General features: G+C 45.0%; 1 protein-coding gene across 1 annotated transcript in view; it reads right to left on the bottom strand.

The window, feature by feature from the left end:
* The window catches only part of ARHGEF7 (Rho guanine nucleotide exchange factor 7), a 124,349-nt gene extending 110,432 nt beyond the window's left edge, over positions 1-13,917 (bottom strand). Inside the window, exon 1 of the mRNA XM_061996819.1 lies at positions 13,616-13,917. Coding sequence (XP_061852803.1) covers positions 13,616-13,780 — 165 coding nt within the window. The 5' untranslated portion in view covers positions 13,781-13,917. The remainder of the gene's footprint in view (positions 1-13,615) is intronic.
* Between the last annotated feature and the right edge of the window lie 9,854 nt (positions 13,918-23,771).

The following is a 23,771-nucleotide window of genomic DNA, read 5'->3' as shown; positions in this document are numbered from 1 at the left end:
TGGGACAGAGTCACTGGAAGTTCAGCTGGTAACACGCAGCATCACTTCGATTACACGTTACACTCCAAAGGAAATTTCATTAAATGCACACATAAGCCAAGGCTACATGAGCTCAGCAGCATAATTCACCTCCATACCACTGGGAACTTCACATTCATCTGACTCAAACATCACATGAAGGTCAATCAAGGTAGTGCCTTTCCATATGTTTATAGAGTATAAAAGACATCTCCAACCCCACAAATTCGAAGAAATGCGACAGCATGACAGCATGAACCTGGGATGCTGAAACTGAAAACAGAAGTCACTATCATTTTCTAAAAACAAAATTCGGGTGAGTTTTAAATAAAAGCCATTATTTTGTAATACAAGGAATTTGACAGTGATAGGAGTTAAAAAATTTCCTTTCCTCAAATTGTCTGGTACCATGACAAACTACTGTGAGTTAAAAATAACTCTTTCACTACAATAAAATGTAAAAGCAATGCTGAAAAAGTCCTATATGAGTACAACAAAAGAGAAACTAAGTAAGTCTGAAAAGGATAAAAAGGGTGAGAGAACCCACCTGGAAACATCATAAGCTTCATCCCTCTCGCTTCTATCTTGTCATTATTAATTTACTATGTAACAGTAGGAAATCTCAAGCTTAGTCAATCATGCCAACATCCCTTGTTAGAATAGGTTCCTGAGAATCCCATTAGTACCTCCATGTTGATGCTTCTAGTATGTTCCCTCCTCCATATTCCTAATATTTACGTAATAATGATACAATTGCAGTTTATAACTTTTTTTTTCTTAAACTATTTGCATAACAGCTGGGTTTTACCTCCTTTATAGGTCATACTTCCTCTTCTCTTTTTTTGCATATACAATTTTGTTTGTTGCTTCTAATTCATTTCTCAAGGGCTCTTTCCATTCTGAGAAACCTTACAATTACTCAATAAGAAACCCTTACATATGTACTACTATCTCATAAAAGCCTGCACAATACCTGAAGATAGGAAAACAAAGGGGAGGCAATGTTAATGAGGGGTATCTGATCAGAGGAGGGCAAAACTTCCAGTTAAAGAAACAACAAGCAAAAAAACCCCCTCCAAATCTTGCAAATTGTCTGTTGTCGTATCTGGAAGTTTAAAATACACACCAAATAAGTCTGTGAGACCGCAGCCTTGTCAGTACTCCAGTTTGTTTGCAAGTTAAAATCATTTTCTCTCAAAGGAATAAAATAAGTTACAGCAAGTCTTTAGACAGGGGAAAAGACTTCAGGAGTGATGTGAAAGCAGGCTGCGTTTTCTCAGCTCTGTGGCTACAGAGGCATTTTTATCCAACAGAAGACAGAAGTGTATGGGTAATTAATCTAAAAATATCTTAGTATTTGTATCCTGCTAGAAATCTGAAGTGTTAATGATCCCATAAAAAGAAGCAAACCCATAAAGCTATTTACCTGGGAAATGTCAAAGTGATTCTGGCAACCTCCTCCTACAGAGGGCCGAGAAACAGTGAGGGACCTGAGTAACAAACTCATCCCCCCTGACAGAATCTCAAAGTGCAATTACGTGAACCAAACCCATATTAAAATCACACTTAAGGTACATGACATCGTTTACATACAGTAATAGGAATGTCAGGAGGGTGACTTCTCTCTCACAAATCATATTTATAGCCCCACCGAGTATTAAAAATGTAACAGAACATAAATGCAAGCAGAACACAGACAGGTAAGTTGTAGTCTGCCTGAAATCTGGCAAATAGATTCAGAGAGAAAGAATAAACAAAATAAAATTAGAGTCATGCTCCAAAATTACTTAGCTTAATAAAAAGTAGATTGCATGTAAATAAAGATGTTACATATCTTCCTCTCCAGTATTTGCTTCATCCTCTTGCTTTCATAGACCAACACCATTAGCTCATTAATAGAGGCTGTCTTTTTCTTATATGTCTATAGAGCTGCTAGTACAAAGAGGCCTTAGTGTCCAACTGGAACCTCTATGTGCTCTAGTAATACAAATAAAAAAGGTCAACAGTAATTAGAAAAGACAAGGATTCCAGAGGGACCTGACAGATTCTTAATTAGGGACCAGGGCTCCACAGAACAATGCAAAGAAACAAGTGGAAGGTAATACAAAGAGCAGCAACAGTTTAAACTACTTCTCCGTGGTTCAGGGACAGGTTCTGATTAAGATTTAATCTCTCAGGGAGTAGTTGTGGAAATCACAGATAGTCCAACGAGGACACTCATGTGATGCACTGCAGCTGTCAAGGAGTGGAGTACATTTTTCATCAACTAGAAAAGATAGAGGACAACATGCAATACAAATAGAGGGTACCCAGCTAAATGTTACACCCCTTTTGATCAGTTTAAGTCTATGACTTTAATCAACAACAACAAATGTGTAAAAACTGCAATACAGAGACAGCCAGTCTCAAGAAAAGGTATGACAGGAGTGGTCTTAGAAAAAAGGAAAACAGCTACCATGAGTTCATTGGGGAAGGGAAAGTACATGAACAAAATAATAGAGGAATGTATAAAATAACAAGTTTTAAAGGAAAAAAATCAGTCTTTTGATTGCAATGAGTAAACATGAGAAATTAATAAAAAGTAGGAGACATCACATAATCACAGGGGTTAGAAGGGACCTGTAGAGATTATCTAGTCCAACCTCCCAGCTAAACCAGGTTAAAACATGTTCTAACACCTTCAGCTACATGTATGGAAAACTAACTTTGTACTTGCATTTATCTGATGAAAAAGTTAACAACATGAGTCAAGGGAAGAGAGGAGCGTGAAGTCTTTAAATACAAACTGCAATCTACCATGAAAACAATAGGAAGAGGCTGAAGTACAGCAGTGTTACTACATGTAAGTTTAAAAAAAAAGAAAACCAATCATTTATCCAGCACAACAGACAATACATACGACATGGTTTGCTTCATAAGAAGACCATCTCAGTTACTAGAAAGCAGAAACTAGGTGTCTAAGGCATAACATCAAAGGTTTTCACTGTCCAGCAATTCCTGCAGGTTCCTTCCCTCACCACTGCTCCCAGAAGATGTGTTACCTCCCACCTGCTCCTACATCCTAGCCAAGCACGGCCCATCCTTTGGGGCATTTGGGTTCCTGCTCCTTCTGTCCTCCATCCCAAAGGACCCACTCTTACAAACTGCACCCAGCAGAGATGGATGGGAAAAAAAAACAGAGAATCACAGCAACGTCCTCCACAGCTACACAGGTGGACACTGTCTGCTTCTTGAAGAAGTTTCCATTGCTAGGGACCAGTGACAGTGGTGACACTCCTTCCACAGTCAGTAAGCAGAGCTGGGCTCACAGGACTGCAGATGGCAGCCCCACACTCCTGCCCAGGACAGCAGGAGTCACAGCTGCACTTCAAAGGGTTGCATCTTCCACACCTCTAAGTGAGGAGCATTCTGTGCTTGAGCCCAACTACTTCACAGATCACAAGTCTTGCTGGTGGTGTTAGGTGGCATGAGCAGGGTGCTATAATTAAACTAAAAACACAGATCGGGATTCTCAGCAAGGCACAGTTGTGTTTTAAAATGAGGTGTCTGGATGGAGCACCAGATCTTACCACAATATTGTTCCTGTGGTACTGTAGCTCTTTAGTACAGACTTTTCCCAACTTACAAAACCTGCTGCCCACAAGCTTTTCAATAAGAAGCCTTGCAGCAGTTACCATGTGCTAGACACCAGTGTTTTGGCATGAGGAAACTCATGCTCTGAAAATGCACCAGCAGGTAGTCCGCATAGATAGTAAGAGCTAGATACAGTAAAAGACTGAAGCCCCTACAGGCCATGCAATAGGGTGCCCAAATTTTAAACTTCCAGAGTACATGCAATAATTCACCTAGGCTCTGCATGCAGCACCAAGGGGAAGGCAGATGCCTTAAAATATGTCCTAAAATTATTTTATGCTGAGAAGGATACCCAGCCTTGAAGTTAGCCAAGAGCAAAGACACAGCCAAAGGCAAATGCAAGAGAGCATCTGTGGTCTTGACCCCATCTGGGAGTCAAACACAGGGAGCCTTCACCTGCTTAACACAAGAAATTCCAGTATCTCCTGAACTTTTAAGAGTCCTTTGAGTATCCTTTGGACATGAGCGTCCTCTCTGAGATGTGACAGATGCCCACTTTTTAGGAAATAATTGTGCACATTAATTGGAGGTTCCCAAATCTCTTGCCCTTACATACGACAATTAGTGACAGCCACAGCAGTAGCTCTTAGATCCCAGTGCCTTGCTCCACAGTTGTCGTCACAGCTAACCCCACATCTACTGCACATCCTATATCACACCAGTCTCTGTACTCCAGCTTTCCATCTGTCTCGCCCTAGACAACACACCACCACCTTCCAAACCAGCAACTCCAATCCCACATTCAGCCCTACTCTTCCACCACACAACCTCACCCCACCACCTTTCCTTTACCGTCCAATGGGCCATACCCATGGAGCCACAGTTCCATACTCCCCTCAACTTCCAGCCTGCTATAGCACCTAGAACCAAGAGCCCTTTGGTTGACCAAAGACTCCTCTAGCTCTTTGAGCTCTTCCACTGCACATGTTTGGAAACACTCGTCTGCTTGACCAGCCTTCATTAACAGTGACCTTCATTCAAACACACTGATGTTCTGCTTTAGCTGCTTCAATCCTTTATTGGAAATAGCCCTTAAGAACTAAGTTAATCTGACTTTGGTTAAAATGCCAGCAAGCTCCGTGGAAGCCTTGATAAACTGGTTCTTTGAGTCTTATGCAACAACCTGAGCCGCTTTTTTCTTTAATCTGCCTTGTGAAAATGATACTGTAAAACTGATACAGCTTTTTCAGCTCATCCTTTCAGACTTGCACCTGTATCAAACAATGCTGAGGAAAACAGTACATTCTTTGCAGTGGAAGTACTGTACTTTTGTTGCTTCCCTTGGACCTCACTCAAATTCCCACCAGAGTCTATAAACTGACTCCCAGGAGGAGTGTACTCGACCAAGTCCAAAGATACAAGGACATTAAGTTAAGGGTGCTGGGACATTCCAGGTGGTATTTGTGTTTTCTCAAGCTTCCGATATATTTGTATACTTCACACAAACACACAAAAAAACCCATTAAGACGTCATTAAGAAACTGAGAATGCTAAGCATGTAAAATTTAGCAAATGCAAGACTGACAGATGCCTTTGCAACGGCAATTACGACACACTTGCCAGCCCACCTTGTGAACTGAAACACACACACGGAGTCTGCATGAAGAATTTTATATATACACATAGGAGGGTCTAACTGCAGCTGCAGGAATCATCTCCTTTCCAGTGTTTCCTAAATGCTGAGAACTTAACTCTCGTGGTTTCGCTCACTTTCTTGCTATATTAAAGGAAAAAAAAAAAAAAGAGATCAGTGAGTGTGCAACTGTCATCAGTCCCAAGCACCATCATCAGCCTCACACTGTGAAGCTCCAGGCATGCCAGCACAAGGTGCCCACAGGAAAATGTGCATTTCCCTGAAGCCAGTGAGAGGAAAAAGCCCAACAAAGTGCTGCTTCAGGTGTGGGCAGTGCTTGGCAAGAGCCTATCTGAAGTTGTACTTTGGGAGCTCCGTTAGCGGACGCTCCCCTGCGAAGGGAGGCTGACGGGTAGGGATTTTGCACCCCTTCTCACGCAAACCCTGCAGCGTTTCCTACAGCACAAGCTTGGGCTTCAGGAGTCCAATCACTCAGAGTTTGTTTACACTGGGAGAGCTCTGCTGCTAGATATGCTGGCATCGCTCCTCGGTGTGGATGTAACATATGCCAGAGAGGGAATTCCGCTGCCAGTCTAACGGTACTACTTCCCCCAATGAAATTAACAGAGCCAACAAAAGCACTTCTCTGTCAGCACAGCTGCAACAGCAGGGGGTGATTGGGAGCTCGTGTGTGTATGACTTTTACTGCTTTTTCCCCCTCTCCATGTGTGAAAATATTCCATAGGACTATCCAAGCCCTACAGTGGGAGACCCTCTCCTGGGCAAGCTGCCAACATTGTCCGACAGCGCTTGCTGCAAAGCAGGAAAATGGAGACCTAAATGAAATGCTCTTAGACCCAAACAGCATTTCGAAGGCTTAGAGGAGACTCTGCTCATCGAGTGCCAAAGGTCCATGGTGAAGACCAAGGCCTAAAGAGCTCAGAGGCGAGGCCAGGCACCCCTCCTCAACTCTGCCGTGCCAGCAGCAGCCACACTGTACCAAGAGATGTGGAGAGAGGGCGGCTTTGCTCCACGCAGCGAAGCTGGGGAGAGAGCGGGAGTGTCACACTGGCTGGGGATCAGGGAGTAAAGCGCAGCCAGCCAAGGTGCAAGACTGACGCCTGCTCCCGTGCTGCCAGCTCACAGTATTTTTGCAAGCCTTGTCATGCTTGAAATGTTTTAAGGTTCCAGCTTTTCAAATCACAGCCGCTGGGTAACGACCAATTAAAACTGTTATTTTAAGAAAGATGCATATTGAATTCCCCTTAACGGTTCAAAGCCAGATTTTAAGTACATATATGTGTGTGTGTATAAATACATTTATATTCATAGTTTATTTGTAAACTTCCATTTTAAAGCCAGACTTCCAATTTTTCCTAAGGCTTGAATTACAATCTTAACATTTTCAGATGAATGATGTGGTGCCCTCAGCCACTAGCACAGTGTAACCAGGCAGTGAGTGTGCAGGTGGCATTCCCACAGCTCTTCCTTTTCCCCACACAGACACAGCATTTGGAGGATGGCCTGAGGAGCAGGAGGGGACCTGAGGGCTAAGGAATTGTCATTTCTGGTCTTCGTACTACACACAGACCTAGAAAGAACATACCTGGAAACTGCAGAAAGGATGTCAGTAAGAGTAAGACTGGCAAAACTACATTCTTTTTCTGTATTTTCTCACAGGAACCATTTAGGCACCAACAGTTTCCTTAATTGCCCCCTGTTCTCAGGGTCTGGCATGCCCATATTTGATTTAGTCTAGACTTATACATTAACAGGATCTGACTTTCCAGGCAAAAGACAGCAAATGCAGAAACAAATCCTCTGCTTTCTCAGCACACGCAGGCAGATTGTCTTTCTCTGGATAACAACATCCCAGCAACCAGAACCACAGAGCCGGTGCACAGATGGCAGAAGCAAGGGCATTCTCCTTCAGTGCCTCTGTGTACCCCTGCTCTTGCAAGGCAATGGGAACAACACTGTAAAACAGCAATGTGGCTAACGACAACTCTGTAATGGGACCAAACAATCCCATAAGAAGCTCGCAGTAACACTTAGGAGAACAGCATGTATTCAGGAAAAAGGCACTCTAAGGACTTCACTTGGGGTAATCTTCCCCCAGCACTAGGCTCGCCCTTGTTGTGCTTCCCCCCTGGAGCAACAGCACCCGCACGCACACCCACGCTCCCCATGCATGCAGCCATGGCAGGCACAGCTGCCCGGCACGGATTATTCCTGCCAGGAACACAGTAATCTCCTTGGGAGGCTCTATTGCCAGGGGGAGAGAACATATGCACATTAAAATGCAGATTTTGCTTCCTGCCTCCCAGGTCTAGTCCTACAATGACCTTCTGCTGCTGCTGTAATACCAGCATCTGCAGTATATTCCCCATAGATTTCAGTGAGCAAAGGCAGACAGTGCTTTGGCTCAGCCAGGCAGACCCTCACAGCCTCATCAGAGCTGCAGGGGCAGAGCCATCCTGACAGAAGAATTTACCAAATTCAGATTGCTCAGGGACAATGAGCACCTGGTAACTTCTGCCTTAGGAGGAATCACTGCACCACTAGTGGGATGCCCACCACAGTTCCTGAGCTCGGTCTGGGCTCCACAGCTCACTCACAGCTGGCATTACACCCTCTGCAAAGGTATTTGGCTATGAAAATCACCACTTGTTAGCTCTGGCACCTGAACACCTTTCCTTTCTTCTTCCTCTGCAATGCCTGAAATACCACATTTGGTTCACACCTTGTCACGACATGACAGAATTACATGACCCTGATACCTGTGTGTGAAATCAGAGAGAAGTGAACATAAACCTCCAGTTGCCAGAGCCACAGGGCCACACAAGCAAGGCGAGGACACAGCTGGCAAGATGGCTGCCTCACGTAGCAGCCCGAATCTTCCTTTTGGGGACTCTGGCCCTCTTTTGGTGCTTATGCTCATACACAGCAATTACTTTGCCTTATGAGTTGCAAAGAGACAGTTTCTTCCTAAATTACAACTTGGAATGCCTCATTTAACCTAAGACCTCCATCATTAAATCATACTAATACACGAGGTATTTTGCAAAAAGATCCTAATCTTTACTGCCATCGGTCCTGATACGATCTCAATAATCAACTTCATGTTGATGCTGGTGCTCAACACGCCAGAGAGAGAATGAACTTTTCTTCCAGACATGCACCAAATCTCAGCCAACAAAAGAGAGCTGTGTTTATTTTCCTGGGGTCAGCTCCATGACGCTTCTCTCACACCTAGGCAATGCAGGAACAGTGAGAGGACACAGCTGTGTTGTGGATCAGCCTCCCACACGGAGCAGAACAGCTTCTGGGTTAGAATCATAGAATGGTAGGGATTGCAAGGGGCATCTAGAGTTCATCCAGTCCAACCCCCTGCAGAAGCAGGTTCACCTCGATCAGGTCACAGAGGAACACATCCAGGCAGGTTTTGAAAACCTCCAAGGAAGGAGATTCCACAACCTCCGTGGGCAGCCTGTGCCAGGGCTCCCTCACCCTCACAGGAAAGTTTTCCCATGTCTTCAAGTAGAACTTATTGTGCTCAAGCTTGGGCCCATTACCCAGAGTCCTGTCACTGGACACTTCAGAAAAATGTGTTGCCCCATCCTCCTGACATAAACCCTTTAGGTGCTTTCAAGTGTTGATGAGGTCCCTCCTCAGTGTCCTCTTCTCCGGACTAAACAGCCCCAGGTCCCGCAGCCTTTCCTCATAAGGAAGATGTTCCAGTCCTCTGATCATCTTGGTGGCCCTGCACTGGACTCTCTCTAGAAGTTCTCTGTCCTTCTTGAGCTGGGGTCCCCAGAACTGGACACAGTCCTCCAGATGAGGCCTCACCAGGGCAGAGGAGATGGGGAGCAGAACCTCCCTCGACCTGATGGATGCACTCTTATTAATGTACACCAGTACACCATTGGCTTTCTTGGCCATGAGGGCACATTGCTGGCTCATGTTTAATTTGCAGTCCTCCAGGACCCCTGGGTCCCTCTCTGTGGAGCTGCTCTCCAGCAGGTCACCCCCAGCCTGTACTGGTGCATGGGGTTGTTCCTCCCAAGGTGCAGGACTCAGCCAGCAGGTTTCTCCGTTCCCTGACTTCAATGTGCTGAGCCAGCTGCTCTCATCCCCTCCAGAAGCCTCCAACAGGAGCGGGGGAGGAGGGGAGACCACGGGGTGCCAAATGGCTGCTGCATCACAACCCCTGCTGCATCTTCTCTATTTTCCCCGAACAGAACAAAGCTGTCCTCAAAATGATGCTTTCTGTCGAACAGCTGACCAAAAATGAAAGTACAAACAAAACTTAATGGAGCGCGAAGCCTCATATGACAAGGAAAATTCCCACTCCAGTTCTGATCTCTGTTTACAACGTCGAAAGTGGGTCAAACTGGTCTGTGATGGAGGAATCTGTTTGGAAAATGATCTCTGCGAGGAAAAGCATCTAGGCGGCAGACAACCGTACTGCAACGCCTCCACGGGGATCCTCTCGCCTGCCATCAAAGTCACTCAATTTTACAGCGCAGGGTTGAAATCCTGCAACTCGAAACCACGGCTTTTCATTCAAATGACGTTGAATTCAGTGATTCTCAATCCTTTATTGCAGATCGGCTGACCGGGATGTTTCAGTACAGATCTCTACACTTTAAAAAACTAAGACATAGCTGGGTTTGGTCAGGATGGGGGAAGCTGTTGTGGGCTTTTGTTGGGGTTTGGGTTGGTTTGGTTTTTAAATAACAGCTTACCCTTTTGTTCTTTTCCCACGCTCAGGATAAAGTTATTGAGCAGTACTATCACGCCATGTAACTCAGTTATTTTGTTTTACCCTGTCATGTTCCTCTCTCAAAACGCAAAGGAATCATAATGACCTTAAAGGGGAGCCCAAAACTCCCCTTTAAAGATTGAGAGAAGCAGCCTGTAATAACATTACTGTCCAAAGTATCTTCATTCAGAGTTCTTGGTATCTGGTGAATTTAATATCTGTCTTTTGCTGTTGTTCAAGATAGAACATGACTGTAAGGTAAACAAATTTAGCCAAAACTTCCTGTCAAGAAGCTCTGTATGGTATTCTCTGCAAAGATGATGATATAAATACACAGCAATCTAAAGGAAGAACATATGAACCAGCCCTGAAAAGCACTAATTTGTTTCATTGACTTAAAGAAGATCTGTTCTTTGACCTTCAAGTGTCGTATTCCTTTTATGGTCACACAATCTTTATTTAACAAAAAACTTCTATTAATTACTTTCAGAGTACCCTGAGGCTTTAAAAAGCACAAAATGCAAAAAAAAATGTATTATTACATTCCTGCATGTATTGAATAGTCTTTCTAAACAGCTTTTGAAAGAAAGAAATGCATTTATAGCCTTTTCTAGAAAACATCTTAAAAAACACCAACTGATAAACATTCCTTCTTCTTTATAATTTGGGATTTTTTTAATGTTCCCTTTGCTTTTAGTTACTACTTTGTATTTACAGAAAAAAATGAGCTCTGTGAGTCTTCAAAGTGTCTGCTGATGTCAGATATTTATAGAAAGTTATGATCTCAAGTGATTTTAAGAACTGAATCTGTCCACATCTGCGGGACAAACCTTGTATCTTTTAGTCTCCAAAAATGTCCAGTTTGAAGTAGATGCTTTCAGGACAAATGAGGAACAAAAGGGCTCTTATTTAAAATGCACTCAGTATTAAAAAAAAAGACATAATGAACAGTAGTAACAAAAAAGACACAAAATAACTGACATAATACCGGGAAGGATGTAAAGGGTTTTTATGGTTTTTTATTAGCCAACAAATAAAATAAAAGTACTATTGAAAAAGCTCAGATTTAGAATGGCAGCTGAGAGCATGAAAGAAGTCTGTGGTATAAACTCACAGAAAAAAGAATACTCAAAAAGTTGAACAGGAAAATGAGTTCATGAGTCTCTCTGATGCATCCAGGGAATTAGAAAATGCGACGTGAAAGGCCCACAAAAATAAGTACGGTGCCCTCACAGAAATAAAGAGCCCGTGAAAAACAAAAAAATTACAAAGAGTTTCAACTAAGATTTCAACTAAGCCAAAGCTGGAGAAGACACAGTAAGTCAGCAGGGACTTTTCAGCCGCCCGTCCCAGCACCCAGCTCAGTGCGGGGTGAGCTTCGGGAGGTGGGAGGCTGAGAAGCGCCAGCGTTCCTCCCGCCCTGGCTGCCGTCCCAGCCCACACATCACCCCTCTCCCCGCTGCAAATCTTGTGCCTCCACACCACGAGGGCCATGATAAGCACCCCGAACAGCCTCTTGCATGCCAGGCTGGTCGCGGGGTAGGCTGTGGGGAGCTGTGGCCCTCTGAAAACGCTCCTCTGGGTGTGGGTGCTGCGAAGGGATCCCCTGCCTGAATATCAGAAGTGTGTGCTTCACAGATGCGGGAAGACAAGAAAGCCTCTCGTTCACACTAACGGAGCAACTCCTAGTTCTACTACACACAGAAAAGCACATTAACTTGGGAAACACTGTTCTAACGCTTACTCCTGGCATGCTCTTTTACTTATTTCCTTGTTCAGTACAGTCTGTTTCCCAAATTGAGTTCAGGATCCCATTTTACTAGGCTTGACGCCTGCACAAGGGTAAAGACTTTTTCTGCCCTGAAGCTCGGGACCCAAAGCCCAAGATTTTGGAGAGGTGCTCAAAGAGAGGTGCCTGGGGTGGAGCAGGGGGATAGTGCCACCAGGGGCTTGGTGCCACCAGGCAAGTGTCTGCCCAAGGAGGTGGGCCACCAAGCAGGGCATTCTCACGTTGAGGGGGTCCCTGCCCTCAGCTCCATCTCACATGCATCACCCCAGACAGTGGAGCAGGACATTTATCTGCTCTGGAGCTGCAGGTTACAGCCCAGCATACTGGACAGCAGCTTGCACCTCACGTACCACCTCACACACTGCAGCCACAAAGCCACAGCACCTCAGGAGCAGAAACACGTCCTCTTCAGCTCAATCACACAACTAGCCACTTCTGGAAAATGGTAGTGGAGAAAGCTGGCAGTGGCAGCAGTTGCTTTCTCTGTCCCAGCTAGCTGCACCAACTCCCGTGGTGGGGGACACAGACCTACCATACTCACACTGCCACTGACATACTACACCCTCATCACTTCCATTGCCTGCCAATAGCACTGCAAGCTCCTGCGGGGTTTCCATATCTTCATACTTTGCTCCTGAACATAGCGGGGCAGGAACAACCTACTACATCCACTGGAGTGGGACTCCAGTCCAGGGTCAGTACATCCACACTACAGTACCACACAAAACCAAACACTAACAACCCCCAGGACTGAAGGGAGACAGCTCAGTCCAGTGCCCTACCTATCTCAAAGCACTGTTTTTCTGCTTTGTGGGTCAGCCGACTACTTCAAAAAGAACCACGAAAGGTAACAAAAGCCCATTGTCAGCAGGCTCCAATGCATGGAGTGGGCTGCCAGCTGCAAAAGGTGAAAAATACGGTGTTATTTTCAAGCAAGTTTTCTCATCTGCATAGCAGATGACCTTCATCAATCTTCTCTTCACCACCTCATATCAGATGACAAGGAAAGTTTTGCCAATATGTGGGTACCTACATACACTATGTTGTTGAATGCCAGGTGAGACAAAGGCATCGCCCCAAGTTTTGGGACACAGTATCAAAAATGAAAACCTTCCCCCTTAGTTGAGCTACAACTGGAACTACGTACACACGTAAAAGTTACCTGGCAAAGTACATTTTCTTCAAACGCAACACAGAACAGAACTGTGACACGTTTATTGTCAACCTTTTCGGAACGAGTTGTGGTTTGTTTGGTTTTTTTTTCCACAGGCTACCGAGCAGTAAAAGACCCAAATAACACTAAAACAGCTTTCAAAAAAAATAAGCATCAAGCATTAAGATGTCCTTCAGAGGCTGGAAGGGATGCGCTGAATCACCTCCCAAGTGAGGTGAGGCACCGACTATTCCAGCAGTTGCGTAGACAAGTTTGCAGCCGGCTCACGGCATGCCAGAAAAGGTCCGTGACCCCCTCCCCACAACAAAAACCCCACGCTTCTCCCGTGCACATCTAGGACTTGAATCTGGAGAGCGGAGCGGTTCTTTTTGTGTAAAACACTCGCAAAATCGCGGCCCTGACTGGGGAAGCCCCCTTGGGCCGGGCTGGCCGCCGCCGCTCCCCGCTCTCGCTCCGGCCCCCCTCGCCCGACCGAGGCTCGAACCCCCCCGCCCCGTCCCCCCGCGCCTTTCTCCTCCCGGGGCCCGGGGGACCCGCTCCGCTTCCCGCGCGGGCAGCGGCGGCGCAGGGGCCCGTGGCGGGCGAGGCCGGGTCCGGGGGCGGCGGGCCCGGCCGCACAAAGGGCGGCGGGGGGCGGCAGGGCGGGGGGAGCCGGGCACTTACTTTGTCTATGGTGCCCGGGAGCAGGCGGTCGAGCAGGCGGCAGAGCACAACCCCGTCCTTCAGGGAGGACTGGAGGAAGCCCTCGGGGTCGGAGATGGTCTTTTTGGGCGACTCCAGCACGCCCAGGGCGATCAGCCACGTAACGGTCTGCTCCGCCGAATTCATGGCGGCGGCGAGGCGAGGGTCGCGGCACCCCGCGCCTCGCGTGGGTTTTGTGTGTCCCCAGGCGGGGGCTTCAGGCGGAGGCCGGCGCCGCCCCCATGTGAATGCAGATGACGACGCCCCGGCCCCGCCGCCGCTGCCGCCGCCGCCACAGACACATGCAGCTGCAGTGCCGCCTCCTCCCCGCCCCCCCAACGCCGCCGCCGCCGCCACCGCCGCCGCCCCATGACATCACTGGCAGCGGCAGCGCTCGGCCCCGCCGCGCGGGGGCAGCGCGCCCGCGGGTACCCGCGCGCCGCTCCGCACGCCCCCCGCGCCTCCCCGCACCCGCGCCCTGAGGGGCGGCCGGCGGCTGCCCCCTAGCGGCGGCCGGCGCCTCCGCGGGCGCGCAGCCGAGCGCGGGGCGGCCGCGGCGGGAAGGGGCAGCCGGTCACTGGCGGCGGCGGCCGCAGTGAGGGGAGAAGGAGTCGCTGGGTCCCCCTCGGCCACTCGCTTCCTCCACGGACTGTGCCGTCGCGCTGGGCACACACCCTGCGCGCCTGTAGCTCCAGGCTCAGGGCGGCCGCCGTCCTACCATCTGCCCGTGGGAGCATCAGCGGCGAGGGGCTGCTGGCCCTACCGATCCCGTGAGCGTGATTTTGGCATTAGCTCGCCATTCCCGTGCTCAAAAAAAAGCCCGGTTAGGTAGCCTGGCCCCAGCGTGCTCCATCCCCGCCACCACAGCAGCAGCTCGCCCCGTGCTTCCCTGGCACTCCTCACGTGAGCTACCCAACATCGATACTCGGCAGAGCTGGGAAAGGCAACCTGAAACAGAGCCCCTCCATTGCCATCAGCCTCCCTGATACTGGAGAGGTGATGCCACCACAGCCTGCACTCTCCTTTCTCCTCCAACACCACCTGACCACCTCGAGGGGAAAAACCAAAGCAGTTGGAGGGGATGTTGCCAACCCTGAACTCACCTCTGTGTTTCTGCTTCCAGCCAGGCTTGCTGTGTCCACTACCACCGTCAGCCCTGAGCAGCACCTGCAGCAGGTTCTTCTGGTCCACAGTTCCCTCCCAAGCTGCCCACGAACTTCACAGAAAGACAGAAGTGTCTTTGGATCTTCTTAAACTCTGCCACTTAAGGTGTGATACCTCTTCCAAAATTTGTTAGCATTAGCCATTTGAAACTTTGTCTTCCCTTTTGCCCCTTCCAGATATATTTTGATCAATAGCTTCCTACCTGGTAGCTGGTTAGCTACAAAGAACACAAACATGGCTATTTTTTTATTAGAAAGCCCTGTGGATGGCTTACCAGGAGACCTTTGAAAGAAGCTTGACTAAGGAGGGGAACCATTTCTAACAATTAGAGGAAAAGAAAGAAGTGGAAGTGCCAGAAAGACTTAGGAGTATGCCAATTCCTTCCTGGCTTCCTGCTTTGTCAGACTTTCCCCTACACAGTGTTTCCTGCAAACCACACAAACTCTGTGCTGCTTGCTTGTGTTATCCTTTCCTCCTGCATGCCCTAGTACTGTCTGTTTATATCACAAGCTCGAAGTACAGACAGATATTTTGCATTAGCACCAACCAGAAAGTGGAACCCATGCCACAGTGGGAGTTTTGAAGTAACACAAAGAAATGTATCATTATTGCCAATCTGCACTCTTCCTCCTTCTTCTTCGTTTCACACTTGAAACTCTCATGATTCTCTTCTGTCCTGACTTTTGTCCCACTTTTGCTTCAAAATCGTATATTGACAATACTTTTATTTAAGCACACATTTTGATAATGTTTAAACAATGTAAACTTTTCCTAAAGGAATCAAGAGGCATGATCTTAACCACCTCTTTCTGCAAGAAGTTTTAAATACATGCAGAGTTGAAAAAGCCATTTCGGCACTCCCATATGTTGTAGGCGCCCAGAAGATCTCGGGTTGTAAAGCGAGAGGTGGAGGGTACAGAAGAGGCAGGCACGGGGTGGAGTGAAAGGAGGTGCTTGTGTTAGCAGATAAAAGCTCATGGTGTAAACAATTAGTTGGAATAAAGCATCATCCATACTGTGTATGTAGTGATCTTGTCCCCTCAGGGTGGGCTGAGTGATCCGTGCAGGCAGCCTGGTGATGTTGCTGGCAGCAGCAACACCCATAAATAAAGGATTGATATGGAGGCTGTATGTAGGTTCAGGTAACTTCCAAGTCTTAAATCTCTTTACACAAAGAGATTTTTATATTTTGATTCTTTTTTTTTTCAATGTAATAGTAATAGACACTTGTTTTGAACAAAGGAGAAAGGAATACTGCATAAAATAGGTCATCCAGCTTTGACAGACATCTAGTAGATTTAACAGTGCATCATCTTCCGTAAATAAAGATTACAATTGACAATCTATTTGGCCTTTTGCAGGCTTTTGTCATATTCTTATGAGAAGTGACTAAGGAAATCAGGTAGGCAACTGGTAGAAGGTAAATTTCTGCCATAGATTAGCAAGTAGTTGAAAGACAAAGCAATGGGAATAAATCACTGGTTTTCCATTTGACCAAAAAGTTGGAAGATCAGAGATACTCCCTCTATTCTGCGTTATAAATTAACTGGGAGTCACCAAAAGGAGGTCTTCAAGACCCACCTGGACATGTTCCTATGCAACCTCATCTAGGTGAACCTGCTTCTGCAGGGGAGTTGGACTAGATGATATTTAAAGGTCCCTTCCAACCCCTACCATTCTGTGATTCTATGATTCTATGAAAAGGCATGTATACTTCAGCAGGTTTTATTCAGTCTTCTAGCCTGAGCAACAAGCTTTAGAGGAGGGAGAGCAAGAGAGGAGGGAAACAGCAGGTGGAGAAAGCTGCTGCTTCATTTTGGACTCTCACTTGCCATTTTTCGTTTTCAGCTGTTACTGCCTCATCTGCCTGCCCCCAGAGCAGCAGTGAGATTGGCCGGATGCACGACTCTGCTTTCCCTTTGCCAAATCAATGTCAAGATTTCAGTGGGGAGGAGGCTAATTAAATATCAGTCCGGTTTGAGCAGAAATTGCCTTGGTAGTCTGTAATTAGCTACATAGGGGTCATAATGGATCCATCATTGTGCTGGGGTTCCCGTGTGATATGTAATTATCTCTGTAGTTTTAAGCTAAGGAGGTTTACATCCCTCTGAGTAAAAACCTCACCCAAACAAAGTAACGCTTGTTTATGATGTATGATGTAGTTCCACATCTAGTTAAACCTATCTTTCAAAAGTACCTGGAGGCTTGTAGGGGAGCTAGTCTTTTGCAGTTACTGAAACCAGCTATCACCAGCTCTCTCTGCTGCTGACTGACTGCTTGTCAGCTGAAGGCATCACTTAAAATCCATATGCCAAAGATGGTGTTGGTGAACTTGGGAAGTATACTGGCACAGGTGACAACAGGAAAAAATAACATAAAAAGACTACAACAAAGAAGTAATGGATTCATTAACTGGTGAGCTGCCACGTATTTTAACAGGTAGGTGCAAAATTTCTGAACCCGAGAAGCCTGTCATGAAATGAGCATAAATAAATAAATGAGCACTATACAGAGTGCAGCTAAAGTGCCGATGCACCAACACAAACACAAGGCTCTCAGAGAAGGTGTTTGACAAAGGGTGACAGCAGTGTGATGCTGGGGGCCAGGGTGCTCAGCTCCACAACAGTGCAATGTGGGACCAGCCAGACTTGGGCCTCTCAAACAGGGTTCACAGCATGCTGTGTGCTGCCCAAGCCAGTCCCAAAAAGAAAAAAGCCAAGAAAAAGGTTCTTCTAAACCTCCTCCTTTCATGGAGACTGCAGGCACCTGTCACAGGGTCTGAGGGAAAACAGGAGACACTGAGCATTGTTAGGGCTTTTAGCTGAGTGAGAGATGCCCCAGAGCTCAACTCCCTCTTTTATTTCCCTTGTATACAGATTTCAAACCTCTCAAGCCTCTATCCCACTTATTCTACTACTTCCTGGGCAACTGCCTTTAGAGTCTATTCAAAAGCAGGAATACTGTCACCGCATCTTTATTTTAAATCAATGCAGCCTGTTGACACCACGCTGTGATTGAGCTCATAGTCCGGGCTGCTGCCAGATCCTTAACTATCTTAGTCTTAGCAGTCAACATTTTTGTTAACATCTGCTTCATTTGATGGGGCAACTAACAGTATTCTGTGTGTTATAAGCTTTATCACAGTCATCGGTGCCATTGCAGCTTTTACTCTGGCTATGCTCATGAGATGGAAATGTCCGCTGGGTCCTCTGGGCAAGTCTGCGAGAGCCCGAAATGTGGCAAAAGATGTAGCCCAAAATGTAGCTCCACTTCTGTGCTCCCGAGAGCATCAATCCCACAGCTAGTTGCTTTTGTCTTCTAAGTGCAGTTTGGGATAATAGCATTGATCTGCTACATTCTTTATACTTTCAGAAACCAATAATAAGTGTCTCTGCTTTAGGCAGAGACGAATATAAAACAAAGGTCCTTTCCACAAAGGGCTTAGTCTAAATCACAGATGATAGAGCATGAAGGAGAGACCTGAGAAATGAAGAAATGAAGAAAGACAATAGGCAGCAAGGCAGTCACTCATAGGGTCTATTTTAATTGCCATTTTGAAAGCTTAATTCACACCTAATCAGGACTGAGAAAGCAATGAAGGATAAGAATCAATTGGCTAGAAATTGAAATGGCTAAAATGATTGAAAGTGTTTTGAATTTAAACAAAAAACAGGAGGAGCTGAGATTTTCAGATTCTTTTTAAACATGTGCATACCGAATGAATAGTATTTGCCAAATTTTGCCTTGTATTTTTTTAGCATGAGATGGAAAATGTGCTTTTTTAACACTGCCGGCCAGGCGGAAGCAAATCAGTGGTTCCCCTGGGGAAAGTCTTGGGGGAGGGGAGTTGGCAGTGAGCTCCACTATTTTGGGCCAGTCACAGACAAAGCTGTGTCCTGCAAGCTGAAATATCAGATGCAGATCCCCAGCTGGTGGGAGTTGTCACAGCTCCCTTGAAATTGATGAATCTGTGACATTTTTAACTTGGTGAGCTCTAAAACTTTTGCAAAGAGCTCCAATTACAGAGGACCGATATGGTGGTCCCTAGGATGTCTCTGATGAAGACTTTTGGAAAGAGGGAAAGTATAGCACAGTGACTTGGACACTCATGTTCCAGAAAAATTAAATCACACTGAAACAGAGTCATTAGAAGACTGATAGTGATCTTACGGGAGCTGGGCTTGTTTGCTGTGGTGAAACAAAGCCTGAGAAAGGGTACAGGAGGGCTGTCTATAAATACATCACTGGGCAAATATCACAGACAGACAAGCAAGAAGATATTTAAGCTTAAGGACAATAGTAGAGCTCAACAACAAATGGATATAAACATGTCCTGAATACATTTTTACTGGAAATAAGAATATATTTGATTCTTCTCACCATAAAAATCTTCAATGCTGATAACAAATAATGGGGCAAATTACTGTTTTTAGAGGGAAGTATGTTGAGTGGGTTAAAGTGATTATACAACTTGACTGCAGTAGCAGGGACTGGACTTGGCCCAGGCTCCGTTCCTCAACAGACTTTGAGTTATGCGTACCAGAATCAAACTGGGCCAAGCATTCATCATGATGGATAAGGTTTAGTGAGAGAAGTCAAATAAGCAGAACCATAGTCAAAGACATTCTCTCACTCAGAGTGAATGCTAATGACACTCGTTCGTTGCCACATGGAAAATTCGCTTAGTAAATTAGGTTAGTGGAAGAAAAACGTCTTCTCTGAGACACAGGCCAGTTGGGGTGGAAGATACACAGAGTGACCCTTGGATGTATTTTGCAGAGTCCTTTTGTAGTCATATTTTTCAATCCTCTAAAAGTTTACCACAGATCTATGCCTCTTTTTTTTTTTTTAATATATATAACGTGCAGCCATTACCAGAGTGAAGTAGCATCATGCTACTGGTGTGAATAGCCTGTTCTCCACTTTACTCCAAAGTCCTTGGCAGTAGACAGACAGTTTTGAACATATTTCTGAAGTACCGAAGGATGGAAGGGCAGCAAGTGGGATGAGAGAGGAAAGGAGAATACAGAGGTGCTAGAGGCTCTTGGTCAATTCATTGAGCGGGAACAACAAATTGTACAGCTGAAATATCAGCATGTTTATGACAACATTTCCACATTTTGCTCAGGTAAAGAGGAAGAGGACTGAATTTGATGGGGTTGGTTAATTGGTGAGTTTTGCAAGAAGTTTCTTTTTCACAGCTGTACAAGTGTTCAACATACTGAGAACATGCAATAAAACTGCAGAACTGGATCAGTCCCCATTCACATGGGAAATCACCATCTCCTCAAGGCACAGCGAATGTCATCCTTGTTATTTTGTGGGGGAGGGGGTTGCACTGGCCAGTATTGACAGCAGGGGAGGCCCTGGGGAGCTCTCACCCTCTGGCACCTGTCCAGAGTCCCAGCCTGGCGTGCAGTGAGGCTCAGCCCAACGTCTCGATCAAGCTTCCAAGTGCTCTCTTGTCTATTTTTGCAGCAGAACACATGAGTTGATGGAGCTTTTATTTTTAGCCCTACAGTACAATTTGTTGACTATGTCTGTTTCCTGTGCAGTAGATATTGAAGTGCCAAGGCGATAGGAGCCTTTTAATGATCCATCAATAAATCTTAGAGTCAATAAATGTTACAGTCAATACACATTACCATCTGCCTTGCAGTCAGCATCTGCACCCTTCCAGCCCTCATGATCCCAATATTTGTATGCTATCCTTTGTATCATCACTGTGATGATGTGACTGACACTCTCAGTCAACAATAAGATGTTCTCCTAGTGCTCTTTCTGAAAGAAACCAAATGCTAAATTAACTCTTACAGCACAAGCCCTGCTGAAGGCTCACCTAGCTTATTGGGACTTTACCTCCCTAGAATAAAAGGTTTGCACAAGTGCTGTCACTGAGTTCTAAGAGGAGGGCAGAGGGCCAGCTGAGGAAGCTGCTCCATCAGACAGGACATGCAGAGATGGCAGCAACTGAAATCTTGTCCTCAGAATCTCTGTGCACCTCTGGTTGCTCTCTTTTTTTGCTGATCAAAACTGCAGCCACCCAGCAGAGATGGATTATCGTGGTAATTATTTGGCTCTTTAAGCTCCTCAGTGTTTAAGAACCCCAGTCTTGTGTATTTTTCCTTGGCTTTTATAGTTCTATTTACAGCAATTACCACTTTCAGAGCTTTTCTTTTTGGCCAGGTAAAACTACCAAGTACCCTCTGATAAATTAGAAGTCATTTGACAAGCACTTTAGTAAACAAGGTCTTCCAGAGGCCTTGAATACTGAAGATCTACAACTTTATAGAAGCCAAGGTGTACACACATAGTCACTCCAAAGAAACAAGGGCCACTGACAACGATAGATTTCTTAGAGTTCTCAAGCTTAGCTGACATCAGCATTTAGCAAACAAACCATCTATAAGGTCTGCTCTCATACGCCATATTCTCCTATGCCATATTCTTCTGGCATATTTCACGTGTAATCCCACTGAATTTATTGCCCCATATAAAAATACCTCTTGTAAGGAGAGCGTCAGGCTTTCTTTACTTGGTGGATTTGTGTTAAACCTCATATTTCAAAAAAAGTAATGGGAAATTGTTCATTTTAAATACAGCAACTGGACTTTAAAATATTGTAAAAACCTTGAGCTGAAGACTGTCTTAAGTTTTTGTCTCTTTTTTCTTTGTCCATGTTTGCTTATGCCCTCAATGGAGAGTTTCTGTGCTCATGTAAAAGTATATTTTGAAGACATCCCTGCAGTCATTGCTGCTGCATTTTTCAGTCAGTTTCCAGAAGGCGTATTCCAGCTTCTCACCGAGTATAGCTACAAAAAGGAAAGACATTGCATAGGTAAGATAAAATCTCTTTTTAAATTAAGCAACATAAGTTTTTCAGAGTTTCCATTGGATTATCCAGGGCACCCTCAAAGCACTGCAGAACTCTTATGTATTTTCAGCACGTTATATGTGATGACTTGATGTGATGATATTTATAAGCCTGTGTTACAGTAATCAGTAATTGATGTAAGGGGTTGACTCTATACCTAGTTACTTCTCAATCTGGAGAGTGCTCGGTCTCATCTCTATCTGACCGGTGAAACAGACCATGATAAAAGCTGTGTAAAAAAGCTTCCTTCTTTACTAATTGGACTAGACTTGGAAACCAGAGAATTTCCTGGGAGCATTGCCTATTTTCCTCATAATTATTTGCATATGCAGTTCAACAACAAAACAAGCCTATAATTGTTCAGTTTAGAAATGAAAAGCTTCTTATCATGTTATGTCGGTCAGAAAAAAAACAGGTGTAAGTGCTACATCAATGCCAATTAGCACTAAATCAGTACTACCTGCACTAATTTAGGATTAGGAAGTGTATTAAACAATAACTTCAGAAGCAAAGGACATTAAGGGAAGGAAACTGGCTGGAGACATTGTATAATGTATCCTTGTTAGTACAAGGAAGAATTTTTCCACTGCTTAACATGTAAATTACATTCACTGTCTAATCACACCAATTGAGGCAATCTGAGGTAGTTTAACATTCTGATATGTTTTGTAACCAATCTATAGTTGATGTGTAACTCAGAGCAGTATTGACACAATCTTTAAATTTAATAATATGGGCGAGGTCAGACCTGAATGGGAGCCTCTTGATGTCTAACATAACTAACGTACACAGAGATCCTCAAATGCTGCTTGGCTGTGCTACCGTGGATTGAATGTCACGGCTTAATGCCACTGGGAAGAAACAGCACCATCAAAATAACTCGATCTAGCTATTTAACCTTCCAAATATATACTCGGAAATGAGACAAAGCCTGCCAAAAAAATAGTGTGGTGGTAGGGAAAAAAAAAAAAGGTTGAAATTGAATGTGGCCCTTGCAATTCAACCCCACGTTGTTTTCTCATCATTTTGTCTCTTCCAGACTCACAGGACTGTCTGGACCAGTAATGATTAGTTTAACACCATTACATTCCAGTATACATATTTGTGTCTACTGATCAAATACTTCTTGAAAATAAGATTATTTAATTAGTTGATATAGAAGTAAAACCACCAAAATTCTTACAACATTTAAGTAGGAGTTTTACACAAGAAAGGAGTGACAAAAACGTTCAAAGCCCACTTCTGGCTCTTTGTCTATCCTAAATTTCTGTACCAAACAAAGGAAAAATATTAATTTTTAACATGATGTACAAAACCTCGTATTTCATTCAAAGGATGTCATTGCCACAGATGAAATTCATCTGTGGCAACTTCTGCCACAGTTGACAGGTATAAACCTCTCTATCAAACTTGTAGCTGAATAATATTTAAAAAGTAACACCCTATTTTCTTGTGAGCAGTTTCCCAGGCTGTGGAATTGATCATAGAAATCTGTAAAGAATGAGTACTGGCACAGGGCACAGACTTTTACTGGGACTACTCCATCTTTGATTTCAAGGTCAGACAACTCCACCAATATGGCACAGAAGAGGTTGAGCCACAAGAAAGCAGATCTTTTACAAATGACCCTGCCTGTGCCAGTTCCAACTTCTTATTCTGTTCAGAAGTTAACTTCAAGCTTGGGTTTTTTTAAAACCAGCTAGGACAAAAATCAGCTACTGTTATGCCTATATGACTTCACTGCCTCTGCTCAATCCAACACATCTTCCATGCAGAGATGAAACATTTCAAGAGAAAATGCAAACACTGCTGTTTCCTGTCATTTGTAATGTTTTGAAGTGGCAAATGAAAAGTCAGACACCATTAGTGTTGCCATTTCCCTAAAAGTGAAACTGGACTGTTGACCAGCTCCAGTGAGGGTACATCCCTCAGAATCTGCACTGAGAATCTTTCCAGGAAGGGAGTTTCTCTGTTGCTACAGAATCACAGAATGTCAAGTGCTAGAAGAGACCTTGAAAGATCATCTAGTCCAATCCCTCTGCCAGAGCAGGACCTTCTAGAGTAGGTCACATAGGAACTCTTCCAGCTGATCATACACCA

The sequence above is a fragment of the Colius striatus genome, chromosome 1, assembly GCF_028858725.1.
Source record: "Colius striatus isolate bColStr4 chromosome 1, bColStr4.1.hap1, whole genome shotgun sequence".
Taxonomy (NCBI): domain Eukaryota; kingdom Metazoa; phylum Chordata; class Aves; order Coliiformes; family Coliidae; genus Colius; species Colius striatus.
The sequence above is the reverse complement of the archived record's forward strand: the minus strand, read 5'-3'. Positions and strand labels throughout refer to the sequence as shown.